At 38.8% G+C, this 20,605-nt stretch overlaps 1 protein-coding gene across 6 annotated transcripts in view; it reads right to left on the bottom strand.

The window, feature by feature from the left end:
- LOC109472175 (cAMP-dependent protein kinase type II regulatory subunit-like) overlaps window positions 1-20,605 on the bottom strand; it is a 43,071-nt gene that overhangs the window by 4,102 nt on the left and 18,364 nt on the right. For 4 of the 6 annotated variants that reach the window (XM_019771793.1, XM_019771801.1, XM_019771777.1 and 1 more), the window contains 9 exons: window positions 10,378-10,428; window positions 8,643-8,695; window positions 8,124-8,249; window positions 3,373-3,437; window positions 2,823-2,976; window positions 2,453-2,554; window positions 2,057-2,131; window positions 1,562-1,627; window positions 558-563 (listed from right to left, as the gene is read on the bottom strand). In XM_019771793.1, coding sequence (XP_019627352.1) covers window positions 558-563; window positions 1,562-1,627; window positions 2,057-2,131; window positions 2,453-2,554; window positions 2,823-2,976; window positions 3,373-3,437; window positions 8,124-8,249; window positions 8,643-8,695; window positions 10,378-10,428 — 698 coding nt within the window. Of the gene's footprint in view, window positions 1-557; window positions 564-1,561; window positions 1,628-2,056; window positions 2,132-2,452; window positions 2,555-2,822; window positions 2,977-3,372; window positions 3,438-8,123; window positions 8,250-8,642; window positions 8,696-10,377; window positions 10,429-13,201; window positions 13,756-20,605 lie in introns of those variants that run through there. The other 2 variants (XM_019771770.1, XM_019771785.1) reach the window with 2 other exon arrangements.

Genomic DNA, 20,605 nt, shown 5'->3' with positions numbered 1-20,605 from the left:
ACTCAATACAGTATGTCCAGCTCCCCTGGACAGAGGCACACGCTACTCAGTTGGTGCAACTGGTGCAATTTATGTTGTGCAGTTGTGCAGAGAGACTGTCGCACCACAGGACGGGTTCCTTTGAGGGCAGGTGGCCCACAAGTTGCACTATTACACCTTGAGTTTGATCTACATTTTATTTCCTAAACTACACATAACAGCTGCCAAAGAAGCTGCCTTTTTCAATCAAGTCCTTTTATAGCGATGCTACAGGACCTGAGCGTACTTTATGAAGTCTGCATTCTATTACGTTTCCAAACGCAGTAACACTGTTACAGTAACAGATTTTTAGCTGGATTTTGCCATCATTATGCAACAGGCTGTAATATGTGACATTTTAACACTTGGTGAAGGTGGCAAGCTTAAAAGCAAATGTCACTATGACATGATGGCAGAAAAAGTAATAAAATCATGTGAGTATGGCACTGTTAAGAGGTGAGCTTCTCTCCCTTTCCACACACCCCCCCGAGTCAAAACAACCCTTCCGTTGGCGCAGTGCAACAAAATAGTGTACTCACGGCATTCTAGTACAGCGGCACAGGACAGACACCACAACACAACAACGATGCGCGTCAGGAAGAAACAAATATCTGTAAGTAATACTGCCTTTTCTTCCCCAATGACATGACACAGCAAACAAGGGGAAAAAATCATTCAGATATCTGATTTTGAATATCACACATAAAAGATGCTGAAAATCATGATAATCATTCATGAAAAACACGAACTAAAAGAAATGGTATACAATCATGATAATAAGAGTATGGCAAATTATTAAAGGTAAATTTCACTTTTCCTCAGCGAAATGTTTTTAAACAATGTTGATACAGTAAATGTACATGCCAAGCAAAACTAGCAGGTTTCAATCCTGAGAAATGTATACAAAAGCCCAACAAATGGTTGCATAGTATGCTAGGTACATAGTACGCTCACAGGCACACATTGGTATATCCATACCACATCATGTAAAAATAATGCCAAATGAAAAATGTTGTAAAACTGAGTTATTTCTAATATGCTGTAATGTTCTGACAAGGGAAATCATTCAGGTGATGACATTTCTGATTTACATTTGATGGCTTCATTAATTTCAAGAATTTCACTAAGTCTGGCAAGGTTAAAAAATCAGGCAGGTCAGCAAATGAAGTGATCTAAGCTAATGTCCAAGTTGCCAGCGTTCCCTCTTTTTGACTGCTGTTCATTGAGTTTAGTGACCGGTCATTGGCATTTTGGGCCAAGAGCTAACAATGACTGTCGGTGCATGCTGAGCTCAATCATTGATTGGGAAAACATATGCTACTTTGTCTGACTGTTCATAATTGTACATGCACATCTTTGTGTAACACAACAAAGGTTTCTCATGCTTCTGTTCAATACCAACCACTGTCTACTGCTTAAAAATAGCCCGTACGTTCTTTGTGAGGTTATGTTGGTTTGGGTTTTCAGGTTGTTTTTAACGACAGCTGTGACAGAGATGACAATAGGTAATGTGACTGAATGGTTACCGGTTGAGAAGACCTACCTTGTTTTTCATGGCGATCCTCACCACACCTTCCTCCACAAAGTACATGCAGTCTGCAGAGTCACCCTGGAATATCAGAGAGTGACAATCATATCATACTGCAAATCATGATGAAATGTTTGTGGTTTTATTTTTGCAGTTTTCACAGAGGCCTCATACTGGGAAATCTTAACACGGTGAATCTGTGTTTTGTATTGTATTGCTACAGTAACTGTGGTACATAATTGTATCAACTTCAAACACCCCTTTTCCCCTCATACCATGAAATAAAACCACTACACAAGTAAAATGCATCAATTTTACATCAAGTCTAATTGGGTTGGCGGTGGTTCCGTTAAGTCATCCAGGAAAGAGATGGGATAATTTTGTCTATACAAGATCCTTAGAAAGCATCACCTCAATCACCTCAAGACAAGGGCAAAATAACACATAGAAAATACAGGTCAAACAAGAGTATATAACATACACGTTATTGCAAAATTCCAACCCACTCACTTGTCTGATGATGACTTCACCATCCTCGAAACTCTGGGTCATGAGTGCATCAGCAACCTTCATTCTCTCAAATTGCTGAAAGGGAATGGAATATAAACGGTCCATGAACTTAACAATTGTAACCATCCAACTTCAACTTTAGGGTATCTACAAAACCAAGTTTGGTGCTTTTTAAGACAAGAGATCAAAGATCACATACCACTGTAAAATACTTGTGAATTTTTTGTCTTATTTATTGTCGTGAATGTCTCCCTGATTCTGCATAGCATGTATTTTCCCACCGGCTCCCAAAAAGGAACAGGTAATGCATGTGCATACAGCAGGAAATTGAAGACAGGAAAGGAGATCTATTCTGAACCCATTTACCTAACTTCCTCTCATTGCCACCTAACTTACCTCCAGAGTCTTGAGCATGGGCACATTGTCCAGCAGGTTTTCGTACATCTTTCTCTTCTTGTAGGCATTCTTCAGCAATATCCTCCTGAAGGTCTGACGGTCCTGAGGAGAAAAACACAACTCAATCGGTCAAGGTAAACGCAGGATACATGCAGTACATGTACATTGTATGTGAAAGGTTTGTGCATGCAGTAAAATGGGATGGATAGCTCTATTTTGGTGCTGTATTTTGGATCAGATTCTATATTACTGTACAGTCCCTTGAGTTCATTTGAGCTACATGTGTAAACTCGTTTCAGATCACTTCCTTTCAGTTAATTTCAATCAATTTTGCAGGATGCATCCTGTTGTATAACCTGCATTGCCTTACCAGAGCCCACAGTACGCCGTCGGATGTGGCCACAATGGTAGCAGCGCGGGGTGTGTTGTACATGAGAGCCAGCTCTCCAAAGCTGCCAGTATTGTCGTAGGAACCCACATGTTTGTCTGTGCCGTCGATTTTCACATAGATGTTGTAGGTGCCACTGGGGAAAAACACAACATAAAACACCAGAAACATTAACTTCAATCACAGAATGTATACATTTATTTTCAAAGATTGCACATTTTTCCACTACATAATGGTAATAATTAACTAAAACTGCAGTTGATAAAACCTGATATTTTAAAATTTGAAAATGAAACAGCTTATCATGTGGAGAAGCAAGTACTGTAGATTCATTTATTTTTGCATTGTTTAAAGTTTGAGGTTGAAGCAATTCTATACTATAGTAGCAAAACATTGTACAATATGCGCATATTTGTGGGGTGAAACCATGAAACTTTACCACCACAAATATTTTCAAGATTTTCAGTAAGTCTTTATGGCCATCATATAATAGTAATAAACTGATACTAATAGTAATATCATATCTACTGACCTGTCAATGACATAGAAGTTGTCCCCGTCATCACCCTGGTCTATGACATGCTCATCTGGGACCACCTGTGACAATAATCAATGTTACAATGTTTGATGTTACATAAGAACCACTGTAAAGTTCTTTTGATCTCATACAGGTGTTTAAACAAGGTGTAATAAAACTGTCACTGATTAGAACACTACTGCTTCAAGGTATTTCCTGCCTTTTATCTAGAATGGTCTTAACCTTTGCGACTGATGTCTCTCATGAGGTCCTCATTTGCATGAATTATTTCCACCCAAACAATACGGGTTGCCCAATGACAGTCTTATCTGCTCTTGGCAAAGGCAAAAAAAAGCTTTCTTGACATGAAGTATGTCTCAATTTTGCAAGGGGCAGAATGCAATTATATCGTTTCAATTTTATAACATTATATGCAAGTAAAATATGTACGTCAGTAAAGGGTGTACACAATACAACATTAGCTCTATTCGATTTGATTTATGAATCTTCAATATGTGTGGTATTCCAAACTATAATTTTGTACCCAGTACATTCAATTTGGTTACATTACTTGAAATCATTTGCATGTTTCAGTGTAGGGGCTGTGTCCGTTTATACAGCCCTTGGGCCACACAGTTGTGCAAGCACTACCGGTAACAACAGTGGGCTAGTTTACAGGGTCATCTTTACAAATTACATAAGGCAAACCCAAACCTCCCCCAATGCTACTCTGTTGGGGACCTTTCTGCCAATCAAGCAAGGCAACTGGTCACGGAAATGGAATAACTGACCCCATTTTTGCTTAAGTACCTTTCGCAGTCAACCATTGGCTGTTTGGGGAGATCATTTAACCAGGAATATGGCCGTGTAGCTCACAGCCCCTTACAGAAAACAAATGGCCAATTAGCCTTATGACTCTTAGGGCGATGTATTTGTATGTTGTACACAGTAAACCCTTGTAAGCCATGCACATATATTTCTCCTGCGTTCTGTGTTAGTGAAGCATTTTGAACCAATGAGTTACTGAAATACAAATGTGTGCTCCTGCTGAGATCTGTAGCTGGGGGGTCCAGTTGTATCAGGAGGATTACTGGAATGTATGGACCAAATGGAACATCACGAGTGTGGATAAACTACTGTGGATATTGATAGTAATGACTTCAATGCACAGGAGTCCTATCAATTTCCTACTCCCATTTGTACGTTATAAGTTGTAGTAAAACCGATCCCATCATATTTTTCTCCCCATATCTTTACCCCATAGGATCTACATTGTACTTTCAGTTTTCCTGTAATAATTTCCAGCAGTGTGTTTATGTCTTGATATAAGGACGTGTCAAATGCATAATATATATAATGGTCCACGAAAGATAAGTGCTGTTATTGCCTGTCATCACTGGAAGTTAAAGTAACTACACTGACTAAAACATTGTACCAACACAGGGTGTATTAAACATGTCTAGGATAACATTGATTTGCGTATCTTCATTTTTCAGAGAATTTGAATACGCAGGAAAATACCACCGGGATGTTTAAGTTCTCAACAGACCCCCTACTTCAATGTGATGTCAGGACAAAACATGGAACATTCACAATGCACAGCTGTTCAATTCACACACCACAGCAGCGGCAGCAGCCCTTCTAAATTGCCCGATCCTTGTTACAACACCAATTCCCCTGATTGCGTGTGTGTCACCGTGGTAACAGCCTGCACCTGCTGGTTGCCAAGTCACCCCGCAGGTGGTTTTAGTTTCTATCGTAGTCTGCACACAGCATTAAGGGCTTTTCTAGAGATAGGAAAGGAACTTATCGAGACACTGTTAATCTTTAAACTTTAGCAGTGCGTATATTTTTAAAGATTTTTGGTGACTGTCATTACACCACAGTAACTTATACCACAGAATTGTTTTAACCACCAATTCAAAACACCATGAAAATATTCTTTCCCTCCTACTGCAAAACAAAATCACCACAGAAGTAAATGGATTTACAGTAGTCAAGAAGGAAATCTAGTTCTCTTCAAAATCTTTGAGGCTAGTTACTCTGCAGGTGGTTTTGGTTTCTATCATACTGGCACACAGCATTAAGGGCTCTTCCAGAAATCAGAAAGTAACTTAGCAAGTTACTGTTAATCTTTAAACTTTCACAGTGGTTTAATTAATTATGTTTGGCATTTCTCTCAGTGATGTCTTCATGACATCACAAATGTGCATTTCCAGTATCTTTGACTTTACCACAGAATTGTTTCAACCGACAATTTAAAACACCATGAAAATTTCCTTTTCCCTTCTATCGCAAAACAAAATCACCGCAGTAGTAAATGAATTTACAGTGCAAGCGAGAAACCCTAATAACCAACTTCTTCAGGCACCACATCCTAAGGCAATTGCTGCACCATGAACGAAATTCAGGGTGTATAAAATGGATTGAACAGAGTCCTGAAACGGTGCCAAGTGAGTTAAAGGTGGCATGTTATTTCCACCTGTTTCTTTAGGTTGTCAATATTCTCAAATACATGTATTCAAGTGACAGTAAATGCAGAATATCCTTGTAACAGTAAACTGTTTCTTTTCTTCTTTTTATCCCTTTTATCTGTTGACTTTGAATTCCTAAATCCTTCTTTTGTATTCCAGTCTATTACTTAACTGCCCAAGTAGATTGTTTGCTTGCTTGCTTGCATAGTCATTGAAATGCAATAGAAAGAAACTACACTGCACGATTCTAATTATATGCAGAATTTGTAAAAGTCTACCCAAAATAACATTCCATGATATTTTGATCATGGTTTGACACCCAGGTATACGTGATGTGGGTTCTGAGTCTCCCTGTTGCCATGACTACCAATTGGCAGGTGTTATGTCGGCTGACATATAATACACCTTGTGATGTGTTCATCTGCTATGAATAAAGCATGTTCAGTGCATTACAAAAATAGCCCAGGAACAGGACTGTTTTTCTGCAAAACAAAATAATTTACCAAATACAGTTTGCCAATGTTTGGGGGCTGTCACCATGGAAATTCATTATGAGCAACATAATCATATTATATCATGTGCTTCCAAAATAGATTTTCTTACATTATGACCCCGAAGTCTATACAGAAAGCAATATGACTTCTTTCAGGTAAAATTGACAAGGAAAAACAATTCAGATTTCAAATTCCTTCAGCAGACCTCACCATATATGGCCTCTTTATGTTACAGAAACACATACAAGTTTCCAGTGGTGCGCCTTGTTTCAAAGTCAATCCGTGAACCGCCACGCTGATATCCCAAGGGTAATACACGCAGCCCTCTCTGCTTCAGAGGACACGATTATCGCTAGTTCTAAGGCGCGAGACAGAGATGATCAAAGCTTTGTCGGTGACGCTACCTCACAAATTAGCACCTGCATGCAGCTTCCCATGGAGATATGTGTGTGACTGTTCAAATTATTCTGGACAGAATTCAATTTTCTTGGAGTGGGGATATTCAACTGCTTTCTTTTTCCTCCATGTTCAAGTATTTTTCTATTCCATGCAAGACATGCACATTCAGAGAAAAAAAATCTAAAAAAATTCAAAACAATTTAAGACAAGAAAGATGATACTAAGATAATTATGAAATGAATGGGGGAGATCTTAAAAAATCAACACTCATATCGGTGTCAAACTGGGAGCAATTATAGCAGCTCATTGTAATGCTCTCCAGGACAAAAGGAACACGATTATACAATCATCATGTACTGTGGTCTGTAGAAAAATCCTATTTCAGAGCCCCATCCAATCATGATGAGACTGGAATATATGAATATCATTATGGTTGACACGAAAACATGGTGGCCCTTCTTTGATAGATGAACCAGTGGCGGATGAAACTTAACTTCTAATATTTTCCAATTCTGATGACAAGATAGCAACAATGCAGCATGATTTTTACAGAATGTATCCAGTGATTGTATTCTTTTAGCTCATGCATTTTTGGTGACATTGAATAAAGCTTACGTGGCTACATGTATATGCTGATCAAGACAGACAGAATGACAGGCCACATGATTAGATCCGTCGCCATTTTCCAACAGAATTCACTGATAATTTGTATCTGCTTGGCAGCTGAGCGACAACGTAATTGATCAAGGTCTGATCTTCTAAAGACCATGACAGTGACATCTCTCCATGACATTGAACCTAAAAGCTAATCATTTGGGACCCAACTTCTAGGGAAGAATGTAAAAAAGGATGGGCTTAAATATGGCTATATTTGGCAGAAATACCCAACATGTTACAGCATTGGTTTAACTTATAACCAATCTTACATAAAATATGCAAAGTTACATGTACAATGCTCTTTCCCCAAGCCATCATAATGATTTCAGAATTCCTAATAAATGCAAGCCATAAAATAACAAGAAATCAGAGATTTCATACTTCTGGGAAGTACTTTTTTGGGGGTGTGTGTGACCTACATCTTCACCCCATTTCCTTTGTCTTACCTTTTGACCTCCTATCATTCTGCCTGTCAATCTTCTCCCACCCAAGTGCAGTCAACCTACTCTTGTAAGTTCACCCAATTTCCTGAGTCTGTCCTTCTACCTGTCAATCTTTCCCCACCCACATCCTGTCAACCTTCTGGCCGGACAAACAGGTACAAAAACCCAGAACTCAGCCGAGTCATAAAAAAATACTTCCGTACCTGGAAGTAAATAATCACCATATATATGAAATCTACAGGGACTGTGTCTAGTATACAAGTAAGTATCCTGTTAGCTGTAACAGGTAGTTAGTTTACCTTTCTCTCGAACATTGCATCCAGCACCTCTTGCATCTGTTCCGGGTCCAGGGACTTGAAGAGAAGGATGCTTGCCACGGCCTGAGCTAGCCTGGTCCTCTGACTGTCTGACTTGGGGTGCACAACCTGAACAGAAGCAGCAAATATCCTTCGTTATATAGTTCCTGTAGGATTAACTATAAATTCAATTCAGTGTGAAGATTGATACTAGTCATAGACACTGGCAAACCTGTACAGGTGACCAGCTCTCTAGATAAGGACCATCTGCTTTTTGATGGTCCCTTAGATACTTTTCCCCATTAACACAGTATCTACAGTAACCACCTGTCCACATAGACCAGATTTCATTGGTCTGAGTGTGTGGGTGGTCTTCATGGGCAGTTCTGACTGTAAACTGTTGACACTTTAACTTGATTAAATGTCTGTTCATGAGATACAGATTATTAATTTATCACATGGGCTGGAACACCCATATTGAACATTATCGTGGCCCAACTACGACATTAAAACTTTTCTTACCTTCTTGTCATCATCCTCATCATCTGCGTCTGGGTCATACCTTTCTGCACAAACTGTTAAAAGGCAACAACAAAAAACATGCTCAAAGTGACTCAAGTAAAATTACTACCAAGACTAAGAGTAAGAGTAAGAAAAACAATTTTCCTTAATGGAACCATTATAAGAAATGTCTGTTGGCACACCTGTGACTTGTACAGACGATAGAAAAATCTTCCAAAATTTTCCAGAAAAATACTTAGTAACCACACTATACAATACTACAATAATAATAAAAACATCACTAGTATGAAGAGGTAGATTTTTAAGACTTGAAGATGTAAAAGATATGTGGAAAGAACAGTAAAAGACATTGCTGGTCAAAGATATACTTGACAGCATTAGATTAATGTTCAGACCCTAATGGAAAACAGATTAATTCACCTGAGTCAAGATAACACAGGAATTCCACAAAAGGCTTAGAGGTACCTTTGTTTATCACACACACCGTCATTATTCTTCACTAGTGATAACACCCTTTTATCCTCCATCACTCTGTTTATCTACTTTACGTGTTTAACTTTGTCCTGACGTTAGTTCAGATTGTAGCCTTGCAAAACAAGGTACAGATGAATTATAACCCTTTTGAATGTTCAACATTAATGGAGCCATGTTTTCTCCTTGTACTAACCATTTGCCTGGTAATAATCAAGGACCATGGCAATGAGAGTCCCCTATCAATATATATGATGACATTATGAGCTGGTCCACATACAGGGGAGCAAACCATAATAAAACCACAGTGCCAATAAAGTGAAATGTTCTCAGAAAATCTGTTGAGTCAAAGTTTGGAGAGCTTGTTTTCTGGGACACATTTCTCCAGTGATACTTTTATTTGCTTCGTCAACACATTTTCGATACAATTGTATGAAGCAAATGTTAAGAATGTCAAAACTAATTCAAAAGCATCGTGCTATGAATGAATAACCCCTTTTCATGTGAGTTTAAACAGTTAATATTACAGAGGGCCTATACGTTTTGAAGGTCAACTGTACCATTTAGGTATCATAATTAAACTTGAGGCGACTGGCATTTAAATCCAGAAGTTCATATCGATTGACTGTTACATCTCATGCAATTTTAATGACCTGATCACACTCTTTGCTATGTTTGTTGAAATGTTTTTGACTTGACATTTGTCTCTTGAATATAATCTATTCAACAATCTAATCTACAATGAAAAGTGTTAGCGATGGACCAATGGGAACTGCTTTGATAGCGAACATCAAAACAAAAAATTATCACCTTGACCTCATACACTACCCAGCTTGATCATGAGTAATACATAATAACGGTAAAATTGACCTAAGCAGTGTCAAGTGCCTCTGATGCAAAGTAAATTTTGTCACCTGCCAACTTTTTAAAATACCTCTTGCCGTGCAAATAATGTTTTCTGTGCAAGACTGATTGGAGATGCCATATGCAAAAGTTATAATTATTTTTTTTCATACAAAGCAACCTCTTTAAAGTTTGCCATGGCTCAGCTTACCACTTTTGAAACAAGCTGTGTCCCACCATGGCCAGCGTGTGAGCAATTAACTTTTACAGGTGTCCTAGCTTACAGCTTGCCTTCTAAAATAAACAGCCAGTGGTGCCAGCACCTTGAAATATTGATGGGCTACCTAGCTTTATTTGGCTTAGGTTGCCCACTGAGCGGGTAACCTGAGAAAAAAGGCTTTCGGACCCTGGTAGGTCTTACCTGACTGTCTCCTTCTCTTGTAGCTGTCTAGAATTCTCTTCGGAGGCGGCTCTGCAAAAACAGAAAAAAATCATCACACTTGAGGAAGAGCACATTCATATGAGGTAAAATGTAAATACTTTAAGTTAAACTTGACAGAAACAGAGAAAGAGGTCACCACACTGTTGATTCTCAAGTCCTCTAAAAAGTTCTGTTATTTTTGCGGGGACATATTTGCCACAGAAGGAGAAAGGATGTTTTCTGGCTATGTTCTAAAGCAACACATTTCAGAAATACATTGGAAACATATTTTCCTACACTGTATATCCAGTGGTCTTTCCATCTTCTCCACTCGTAAATCATTCATAAATCAATCAGGTCCCTAAAGGTATCAGACGTTGCTATCAAACACGGGCAGCACAAAACATGGACAAACAATACCATTACCGATACATTGCTTCTTGTCAAACATGTAAACAAAATGAGGTGTGGCTTGTGACTGTGGTTTGCCAAACAGTCTGGCATGATTCTCAAATGGGTCATTAAAGATACATATAATGTACATGTACACAAACAGCTACTTTGTTTCTGTTGACAAATGCATTAAAAGTCAAAGCAAGAACCCTTAACTACATCAAATCAGTTGGTCTCCCTGGTCCTATTTCTACCTTGCAAAAAAACATGTAATTTCTGAGAGTAATGCTTTTGCAAGATGTTCCATAGATTTACAGTTATAATAAGTCTGATGTCAAAAAGGATCATTAGGTGAGTGAAGGTTAAAAAGATTATTTTCCAGTCCAGGTGTGCTCTATGGTGAGAGTGCCATGACCACAACGGCACCTCTCAATACTGTCTGCAAAATGCAAGAGACCCAAACCAAGTTCGTGCGTGCAATCAGTGATCCGAAAAATTCCAGACCAGGTGGATTAACACTGGAATTTTACGAGTCATTTCTAGATCCCAAATGTGTGGAGGGCACAAAGCAGCTACTTACGTGGCTAGAAACACAGATCTGGTTATAGCAAAGCCATAACAAAACAAACCTAGGAAGAGGGTATGTCATTATATTACATCTGGCTGTAACAACATTGGACGGTGAACGTGTTGCACTCCGATATAGCACAATGGCATGTCTTCAACAGGTTCAAATGTGTTCAAACAGCTGCCTAATCCTTAAGGTTTAGCTCTTGGAGTGGCCTTAAGAACACTAAATGCAAATAACAGGAAACATTGACATTTAACCTGAATAACACCATTACCTATAGCACATTCCTTTTCACTACAGTTGTGACCAGGTATTACTTTACAATAGAAAACCAATTTCTTATCAGCAAAGTCCAACCTTCTCCATAGTAACCAGCCCTACAAGCATCTATTTGGTAAACACAGACATGCGTAAGCCCTACTAGAGAATCTATGGTCTGAATCATGTAACAGAGAGTACACACTACAACAGGCATGCCAACACTTCAACTCAAAATACAACTGGGTGGAGTCAAGAGGGCTTGGCTTATGGCAAACCTAAGTTCCTGATTCAAATACATATAATGCAAAAAAATAACATAAAGCAGTGAATAGTACGCAGTAAAATAACAGAGAAAGTAGTGTGCATTACTACGGAATGACTGGTTGACATAGTTGTCTACTACATCAATTTGTACAAGCACACTGTCAAAGACTGCGGCAAGCACAATCGACAAGTGTTATTTTGTTTGTGGATGAAAAGCAATAAATATCAAGCTATTTTACTGAAATCATTTTGTCAGATTATCAACGGATGAAAAAGCTGGGTTGTGGAAAAATATCAGCCTTCAATACATAAAGTCATATCAGAATTTGGTTTTACATTGTTCATATCTCAGTGAGATGTTGCTGACTTGGTCATTTGACCCTTAAACTATCATCACGTTGTTGCTGTTGTCATTCACTCATTATTTTTGTTTGATATGAAAATAAAATCTACCATATACCAACTCTAAATCATTTATCAAAAGAGTGGATTCAAGATTTGTCTTTACATCATGTGTCCTTCCCCTGATAAATACATACAGAACATGACCTTCAAATAACCCCTAGACCCAGCACTTCAAGTCAAGCAAAGATGGTTTCCACAGATTAGGGTATAGAACCAACTGAGAAATGTTTTCATGATTCAGATCACATGTAAATACACATGCAAAGATAGACAGCAAAACAGGAATCAACTCCATGTAATTATGAATCAGGCATATAAACTTCCCTCCATATGGAATATGTAAGATCCGGGGTATACAATAAACACCTGATTAACAGTCATAATCCCCTATCAGCTCATTTGGGGTCACGCCTTTGAAAAAAGGTTTAGTGTCGCCTAGCATTGTTAGAGATTACACCATTGTTTATGACAAGCTTGTCTGTTGAAAGGGAACCTCTAATAACTTTGTTTATGGCAACACTACCTGGCGGTAGAAGAAAAAGTCGCGTGGGAAGGGTAACATTTTTGTGGGAGCTGTCGTGTTTTGTATCCCCCACTGCTATCTATCTGGAGATCTACGAAACATTAGAATTACACACCCGCGCAACATTCGGATAACGTTTCAGGTACTGAACTATCTTCGTGATAGATCGCTACTGTGGAAAACACACTATCACATGACAGTGAACTCAAGATAGGACACGATTCACGATTTGTTTTGCAAGGAAAAGTCTTGGGTGGTAAAAAAAAAACATGACTGAATTTCTAACATAGCCACAGTGAACCCGTGTGTAACAGAGCGTGTGCCTGGGAAAGTTTTGAGTGAAGACAGTGATTATGAGATCTCCTGGAGCTTTTACAAGATGATAGGATATTTGTAGTCAAGCCCACCGTCTAGAATGTCGTCGTCGTCTGAACCATTTTCCATGGGCTCGCCATCGAACTTCACGCCTCTCTTCTGTCCGCCCGGTCTGTCCTCCCTTTCCCGCAGGTTGTTGAAGTAGTCGGCGGCAAAACTCACCAGATCGTCCGGTCTTTCCCTCAGAACAGCGACAGTGAAATCCTGTAGGAGGTCTGTAAGTCCCGTGGGAATTTCGAAATTCATATTGACTCGTATTCAGTGGCTTGTTCGTCGTCAACGTCAAAACACCGGGCGCGGCGCGGAGCGGAGCCGAGCTGCGGCGGCGACTCGTCTCTCCTGGTCCCGATGACGAGATGCACGTGTCTCGCGGTGAATGTCTCCCCCTAAACAAGTCACAAGCACCGCTATGTGGACCATATAATGGTCCAGATGAATCCAACAGGTTGCCGCGATTTGCCCGAAGCTTCGTCCTTCACAGCGGGGACTTGATGCACGATAAAAATCAGTGCGTGTTTGGAGCCCAAACACAAGACAATGCTCATTACTCGCACCCTCCCCCTTTGGTCGTCTGAATGATGACGTAATTAAGGGCGGCTCATTAGCGAGGGTAAATTATTCCTAAACACATAATTAATGTAATCCAACGTTACATTTTATCAGATTGTGAACAATAACTTCAATGATGCTTTCAAAGTAAAATATAACATAATACTGTGGTAAAATTTCCATTTCTTTTTAATCATTCTCCCCTATATTTTAGTATATGGACTAGTCCAAGAGTCACGTGACACCACAAACCTCTGCACTCAACTGGACGAAAAATAATGCCGGCCTACTTTCATATAAAGTTTATATTGTAAAAACCGTCGCAAAATCAATATGGTATTTAAAACTCAGGGGACCTAAGTTATACAAAACCTGGATAAGGGAAAGATGATCAATCCGCATAATCTTGCAAAAGCCTTTTGGATGCCGCGGATTAATATAAGCAGTGAGAATCAGTAAACCGGACTTTCAAAGACACCAATCTGGCGGGAAATTTAAATGACCGAAAAATACGCACTCCAAATGTCTTGCCTTACTAGTTTTCAAATAAATGAGGAAAAGCATGAAAATGTTGTTTTCTGGTTAATTCTAATCTACAGGATGTGAGAATTCTTATTTTACATTTCTATTTTTGTCCTATCTATTTGTATCTATTTTTGTTGAGTGTTTTGGACAAAGTTCAGGACACAGCATCATGAACCTTGATCATGAACTCTGAGTGGACGAAATGTGATACTGTCTTCCAGCTATCAAAACATGGAAAAGATCTGCTTGGAGATTTTCTGTTTTTAAAGGTGGTCAGTAGTAACAATGAGGACATCTAGTGATTCCTTACCAAACTGCAGCAGCAGAGGATGCAGAGCACATATGTACATGGCTAATTGGGATGGAGGTCCAGATAACTATGTGGGTTCCAGCAGTGTAGGTAATTTTCTTCTTGGCATATATGTTCTACATGTAGGTCTAAGATAAGATAAGGTATAATTATTTATTCTGCTGAAGTACTGTGGTGATGGTAATATCATAGCAATAACAGTTAATACCATGAAAACTTGTTAAACCATGTGGCACGATTCAATACCTGTGTGGGCATAGAAACTTAGCCTCCTGTGCAGACCTAAAGTGGGGCAGCATTTGGTTCCACGAGCAGCTAGAGCGACATTCTTTTTTTGGTGAAGGCCAAGTTCAGAGAGCTGTCTGTTCGGGGTGAAACTAAAGATGTCTTATTGAGGGACAAATGTGGTGTGGTAGAAATCAGTTCACTTGACAAATGAATCCACTCTACTTTTTACTGCTAAAAGTGCAAGGCAAAAAACACATTTCACTTGTGCTTTTTTACTTCTTCAGGACAAACATTATCAGTTGAAAACCCCCTAGGCCCCTTGAGACAAATTTAGCTAACAAGGCGGTACCAGTTTTCCTAAAACGTTATCAGCTTTGGTCTCTCGCCCATACAAATGTAGCCCTTAAATATCCTACAATTGATATTTTGCAGCAGTCATTACAAGGAGCTTTCATGTGTGCAGAAAGTGATAACGGCTCCCCCTAGGTGATGTATCCATGCTGCAGGCAATGTCTTTGATCTAAAACAGATTACTAGTAGCGAGTAACGTTACATGTTTAACAAGTATTAAATATGACTATTTACTGTAGTAGCAAGTGAGGATAATGTAATTATTATATGATGGCTTGTGGTATCATCTTTATTTTTATATGATTAGACTGTTTCCAATACCAGTTTATATCTTAAAATAAAAACATATTAGTTTAAGACAAAGAAATAAAAAAGAACAAAAATATAAAAAATCAATCATCTGGAGAACAACAGGAACAATTCATCGTTAAAAAAGGTGGCTGAGAAATGTGTGATGTTGGGTAAGAAACTTAGCAGTGCTTTAAAAATCATACCTTTAATGTAAGACACATTCAGGATTATATTATGGAATATATGTGTGATATACAAATAACATATTCCAAGTGCTGCAATTCTATTTTTATCATACACAACTTACATTTAGTAGATATTAGTAACTTGGCCATTATACAAAAATATTTTAAAATATGCATGCTAGAGCTAACAGAATTTCCTTTTGCAATTTGTCAGTTACAGAAGACAGCGACCATACAATGTCATTCCCCTTGCCTGCTGCTATCTCCTATTTCATGTACTTGGGTGCTGTCCTTGGTGCTGATAGTGCAGCAGTGTTTTGGAAAATGACAACAGACTGTGTGCTACCTATCCTGGCCTGCAGCTACTCCTATATTTCACACCACAAAGTACCCTACACTGTAAATAATGAAGGAGAAGCAGCTCCAGTCATTTCAGCCCTGAAGGCGGAATTTGGCTGGTAAAAATTGCATGGTAGCGTGCCTAGTCCAGTGGGTAGTTTCCCTGCCTCTGGACCAAGAGGTTGGGAGTTCAAATCCTGGCTGTTGATGCTCACCCAACATGCACACGACTGAACAGGGTCACAGTGCTTAGGATGAGATGTAAGCCATTTGTACTTGTCAGAACGAGCTAGGAGAGTCTGAGAATTTCCCCAGAACAATGAACTTGTAAACACAGTACATACCGGTAATGTTATCTGTCTTCTCTATCACAACCATTCCAATGAGGAATAGCTCTTCAGGGAACTAAACCGTTTCGAGATCACTTTCACATTGTTGTAAACAGGAAGACTCTGATATTCTATAGCTATATCAAACCTATTGAAGCTATTCATATAGATAATTACTACTTTGTTCTCAATATGGATTTAATTTCTATATATGTAGTTACAATGACTATTTATAAATTACATGATTGCAACATGAATGCATGTGTGTTTGTGGCTGGTTCATTCCTTTCAAATATGAAAATGGAACATACACATAAAATAAACTGTAAAATACAAAAATTCAGCAGTAAAACAATCATACACATGTACATACAATGTTGATACATTCTAAAAACTCCATCATATTGGCTAGAATATCTACATGTATAGTAGGATAAAACATGCAGGGATACTAAAACATGAGAATACTGATTTTGAAAACTAGACTAGCATCCACAATACAGTTTTCAAATTTATCCAGTTGCTTGAATAACAATTTTCTTATTTATCTCATTACCTGGATGCCTAACCTTTACTGACGCATCAAAGGTACACATTAAATAGCAGAAAATAGCTTTGAATTTATTCCATTTCATCAGACTTTCCAAAGTTTCAGTCATCATTACAGTCTTCCTGGAAACAGATACATCTTCTGAAACAACAACAGTGCTTCCATCCTGGGGGAACGCCCTATTAAGAACTACGGCACGGATAAATTAAACAATGGGGAATAGATGAAAACTTTTACTGTTTTTCCCTAGCCATTAAGCCCAGGTATCAGTGTGCCTAATTCTGTTGTGAACTGAATTTTCCCCCTTATGTGCGTCAATGCAATATTGAGTGATCATCTAAATCTTGAAAGTGTACCAGATATACTGTGAATGTGTTAAATTTTGCAGTGATTGTATTTTGCTTTAGGAGGAAAAAGAGGTTTTGAATTCATGCTTAAAACAATTCTGTCTTACTGTAGAACTACATGTAACGTTATATAAAACACATATTTGACGTGTTACTGAGTGTGTGTATGATTTCACAGTAGGAGGTCATTGTGAAAACTTCACAAAATATGTAAAGGTTTCTGCATTTACAGTATGCTTCATACATTTGCTCCTAGATGCTAACATCTAGATGCTATCCTATCCTACTCCAATGTAGTTTTTTTAAGGTCGCACTTCGGGACTTATTCGTCTGTTGTATTACTAAAATGTAAGCTATTGTATGTAGTGACGGACAGTGGAAGGAGCATGCAAGAAAAATGCTGTTACATATTTGAAGAAGCCACGCCTGAAGCATGTTTGTAAGCCCACCATACTCTAAGAGAGACTTAGAGTATATTTTGGTTTGCAATTGACTCTCAATGTTACTTACCAAGTCCAAGTACATAATTGATGTGTTCCACTGCATGACGGGTTACAGGTTTTGCAATTTAGATTGAGACTGCTGATACCCTCCCCATTCTTCATGCTGCACACCCTACAGCAGACAGAGCTGCCATAGTCAATACTTCCAAATGGCCACACACGCATTTGATGAATTGTTCAAGCTTTGTCAATTTACCAGCATACTAGGGAATCAATTGATGCTGGTCGGAGTAGATTTGAAGTCAGATATTATCATCTTTTCAGTTGCCTATATATCTCATTCTTCCCGTGACTGCTCCTTGCATGATGGTTTTTAGTAGTCCAAATGACAGTAGTGTGACATGCGGCCAATACCACTGTAATTTTGTTTCGTTATTCTATACTTTAATGTGGTTGGCAGATCTAGAATCTGATATACAAGCTATGGAATTTGTACAGTGTGAAGCCAGTCCAAACTGTATTGGGCACTTAATGGTTCAGGTACACCTACAACGAACCCCCATGGACATAGTTAATGTATCTCAATGTCAGTGCTATTTATCTCATCCTCTGGGAATTGTCCATGACTCCCAAAGGTCAATCAACCGTGGCAGCCATACTTAGCGCAAGCACCCTCATGCGTCAACTACATTTGTAGTTAGGGTTAGAGGCCAAGTTCAAGGTAGTCCTTCTGTACAGTGAGATGCTTTCTATGATCAATGACTCATGATTGACACTTAATTTGTACCAATAGGACACAACATTTCTACCATAGGTCAATTGACGTACTTCCAGAAAAAGGCAAAGGGTTGTAAAATATCACTGCAAATGCCAGTGTGAAAGTACCAGCAGAAAGGTGCTTATCTGTATGCATAGGTAACATCATATATCTTTGGCAGTGTACATGGAACATTATCACTTACTCTCTCAATTCTGCCTGGCACCTAACACCCCCATGAACTGAACCAAAAACTGATGCAGTATCCGTAATTGCCGTGGTCTGCACACTTCAGATATCCAGGTGTTCAAGACATTCTCCAAAAAGCCTTACAGTCTTATATAGTACCCAGCAGAATTATGTGTGTTGACGTTAAGTGCACAGGGAAAATATTGTCCTAGCTTTATGCTAAATGTACCGTGTGGGAACACAAAGAGAAGATTTTCAACGAAACCGTCACAGTATGGGATGAAACAAAATCACATCAGGCATGGTGGAAAGGCTTGCAGATGCTCACTGTACGATCTATTCATTTCCAGAAGATGAGTCCTCCAGAGTGATATCAATTCACCTTGAAAATCTCACTCTCCATTTCACAGTGTATACAATTTCTATTACATTTACTGGCTGGATGGTTGAATGCGTCTGCCATCTAACAGAATATTGTCATTTCATTTGTTCAATAATTGGCAAGACAAATTTAGGTTGTACATGTATATTATATGAACTTAAAGCATTTACCACATCCATCTCATCAGAGACACTAAAGTAATTGGAACAATAAGGCAAAATTTGTATGTCAAATAAATTTTCCACTAAGTAATCAGCATAAAATGGTAGCATTCGTATTTGCTATAATTATGATATTTCATGATGACATTTCTGGTAAAATACAGTAGCTGCACCAACTGCAAAACATTCCAGACAAAATGTCGTGACCGTTTCCCCCCGCCTGCCGCCAGCAAAGTTTGTAATGGGAGCCATGATGCACAGAAGATAACCATAGTCACGGGGAATTCCACAGAACTCTACCTTAGGTAATGGATTTCCCACACCAGGAACGTTGGACACTGATCTAGACCTTACATCAACAACATAGTACGTTTGTTCAGGCCAAACCTCCTAGTCCTACAGTATGGGCTACATAAAAACCATGTGCTATAAAAAAACCTTCACTTCATACATATCTTGACATTTATGCATATATATCACACAGAGGCAGTTCCAATAACTGGGGTTAAGACTGCTCTGGACCACTCAAACTGTGATGTTTTCATATTGGTTTCGAGATCAGATAATATTAAAGACCTGTGACTTTTTATAATATTTTGTGTGCCGGGCCGTGCTAAGGGCTGAGGCAAAAGACGATTTGACTAATCATGAAGTTATTATAAGGCACTGACGTGGACGTGAATATAGATTTTCAAAAAGTGTTCAAAGCTATTTCAGAAGGGGTGAAACAGTAACTCCCTGTAGTGGTATATACTACTGTTGGGCCAGAAAGGATCTTGCTGCAACGTTGACGTTGACGTTATTCAACAAAAAATATGAAAAATGTGGGTTTTGTGCTGCAAGACGGAGTACGTATTGCGTTCTCCCGACGTTCACCGTACATAAATGTACTCTGAAACCTCAAGGCATTCTAAAATCATGCTGACATCGGCTAAATGACAGGCTTTAGAGCATTATCCAAAGCAGATGATACCACTTGCATGACGCCAGCACTTCTCTTACAGAGTAGAAGATCATCCAGTACATTTTAAGTGGCATTATATTATGGTTCACTGTCGTAGACATGTTGCAAACTCTTGCCCGAGCATTAATTGCAAGTAAAATTTATTACATGTCGTTGACTAGAACTAAACAGCTGACTGACCTAAATCTGCTGGGTTTGACTTCTTCTTTTATTTTTTAGAAAGACTCAGGAAAACAAAAGATCCTTTGGCCACATTTTAATCAGGGTATCAAAGCTTTCATAACCCAATTTCCACATTATGTTGCCTGGTAACTGATCACTGTAAGTCCTTGATAAAAGGGTTCCGGGCAGCTAAATGACAGGAAACACCAAAATTGTAGATTTAGCGTGGCGGCAGGTGTTTAATGCTTCGTTCTTCTCAATAATTCATGTCAATTTTCGATCGAAAAATGATAGGGTAGTACCATACATAGACTAGCATGTTGGCAGAATATACTACGCCCGTGTGAAACCCCGTTTTTCAAATTTTCTGTGGA

Source organism: Branchiostoma belcheri, unplaced genomic scaffold (assembly GCF_001625305.1).
Source record: "Branchiostoma belcheri isolate BF01 breed outbred unplaced genomic scaffold, Haploidv18h27 scaffold10, whole genome shotgun sequence".
In the NCBI taxonomy this organism is placed as follows: domain Eukaryota; kingdom Metazoa; phylum Chordata; class Leptocardii; order Amphioxiformes; family Branchiostomatidae; genus Branchiostoma; species Branchiostoma belcheri.
Note: the sequence above shows the minus strand (reverse complement) of the source record. Positions and strands in the feature narration are given on the sequence as shown.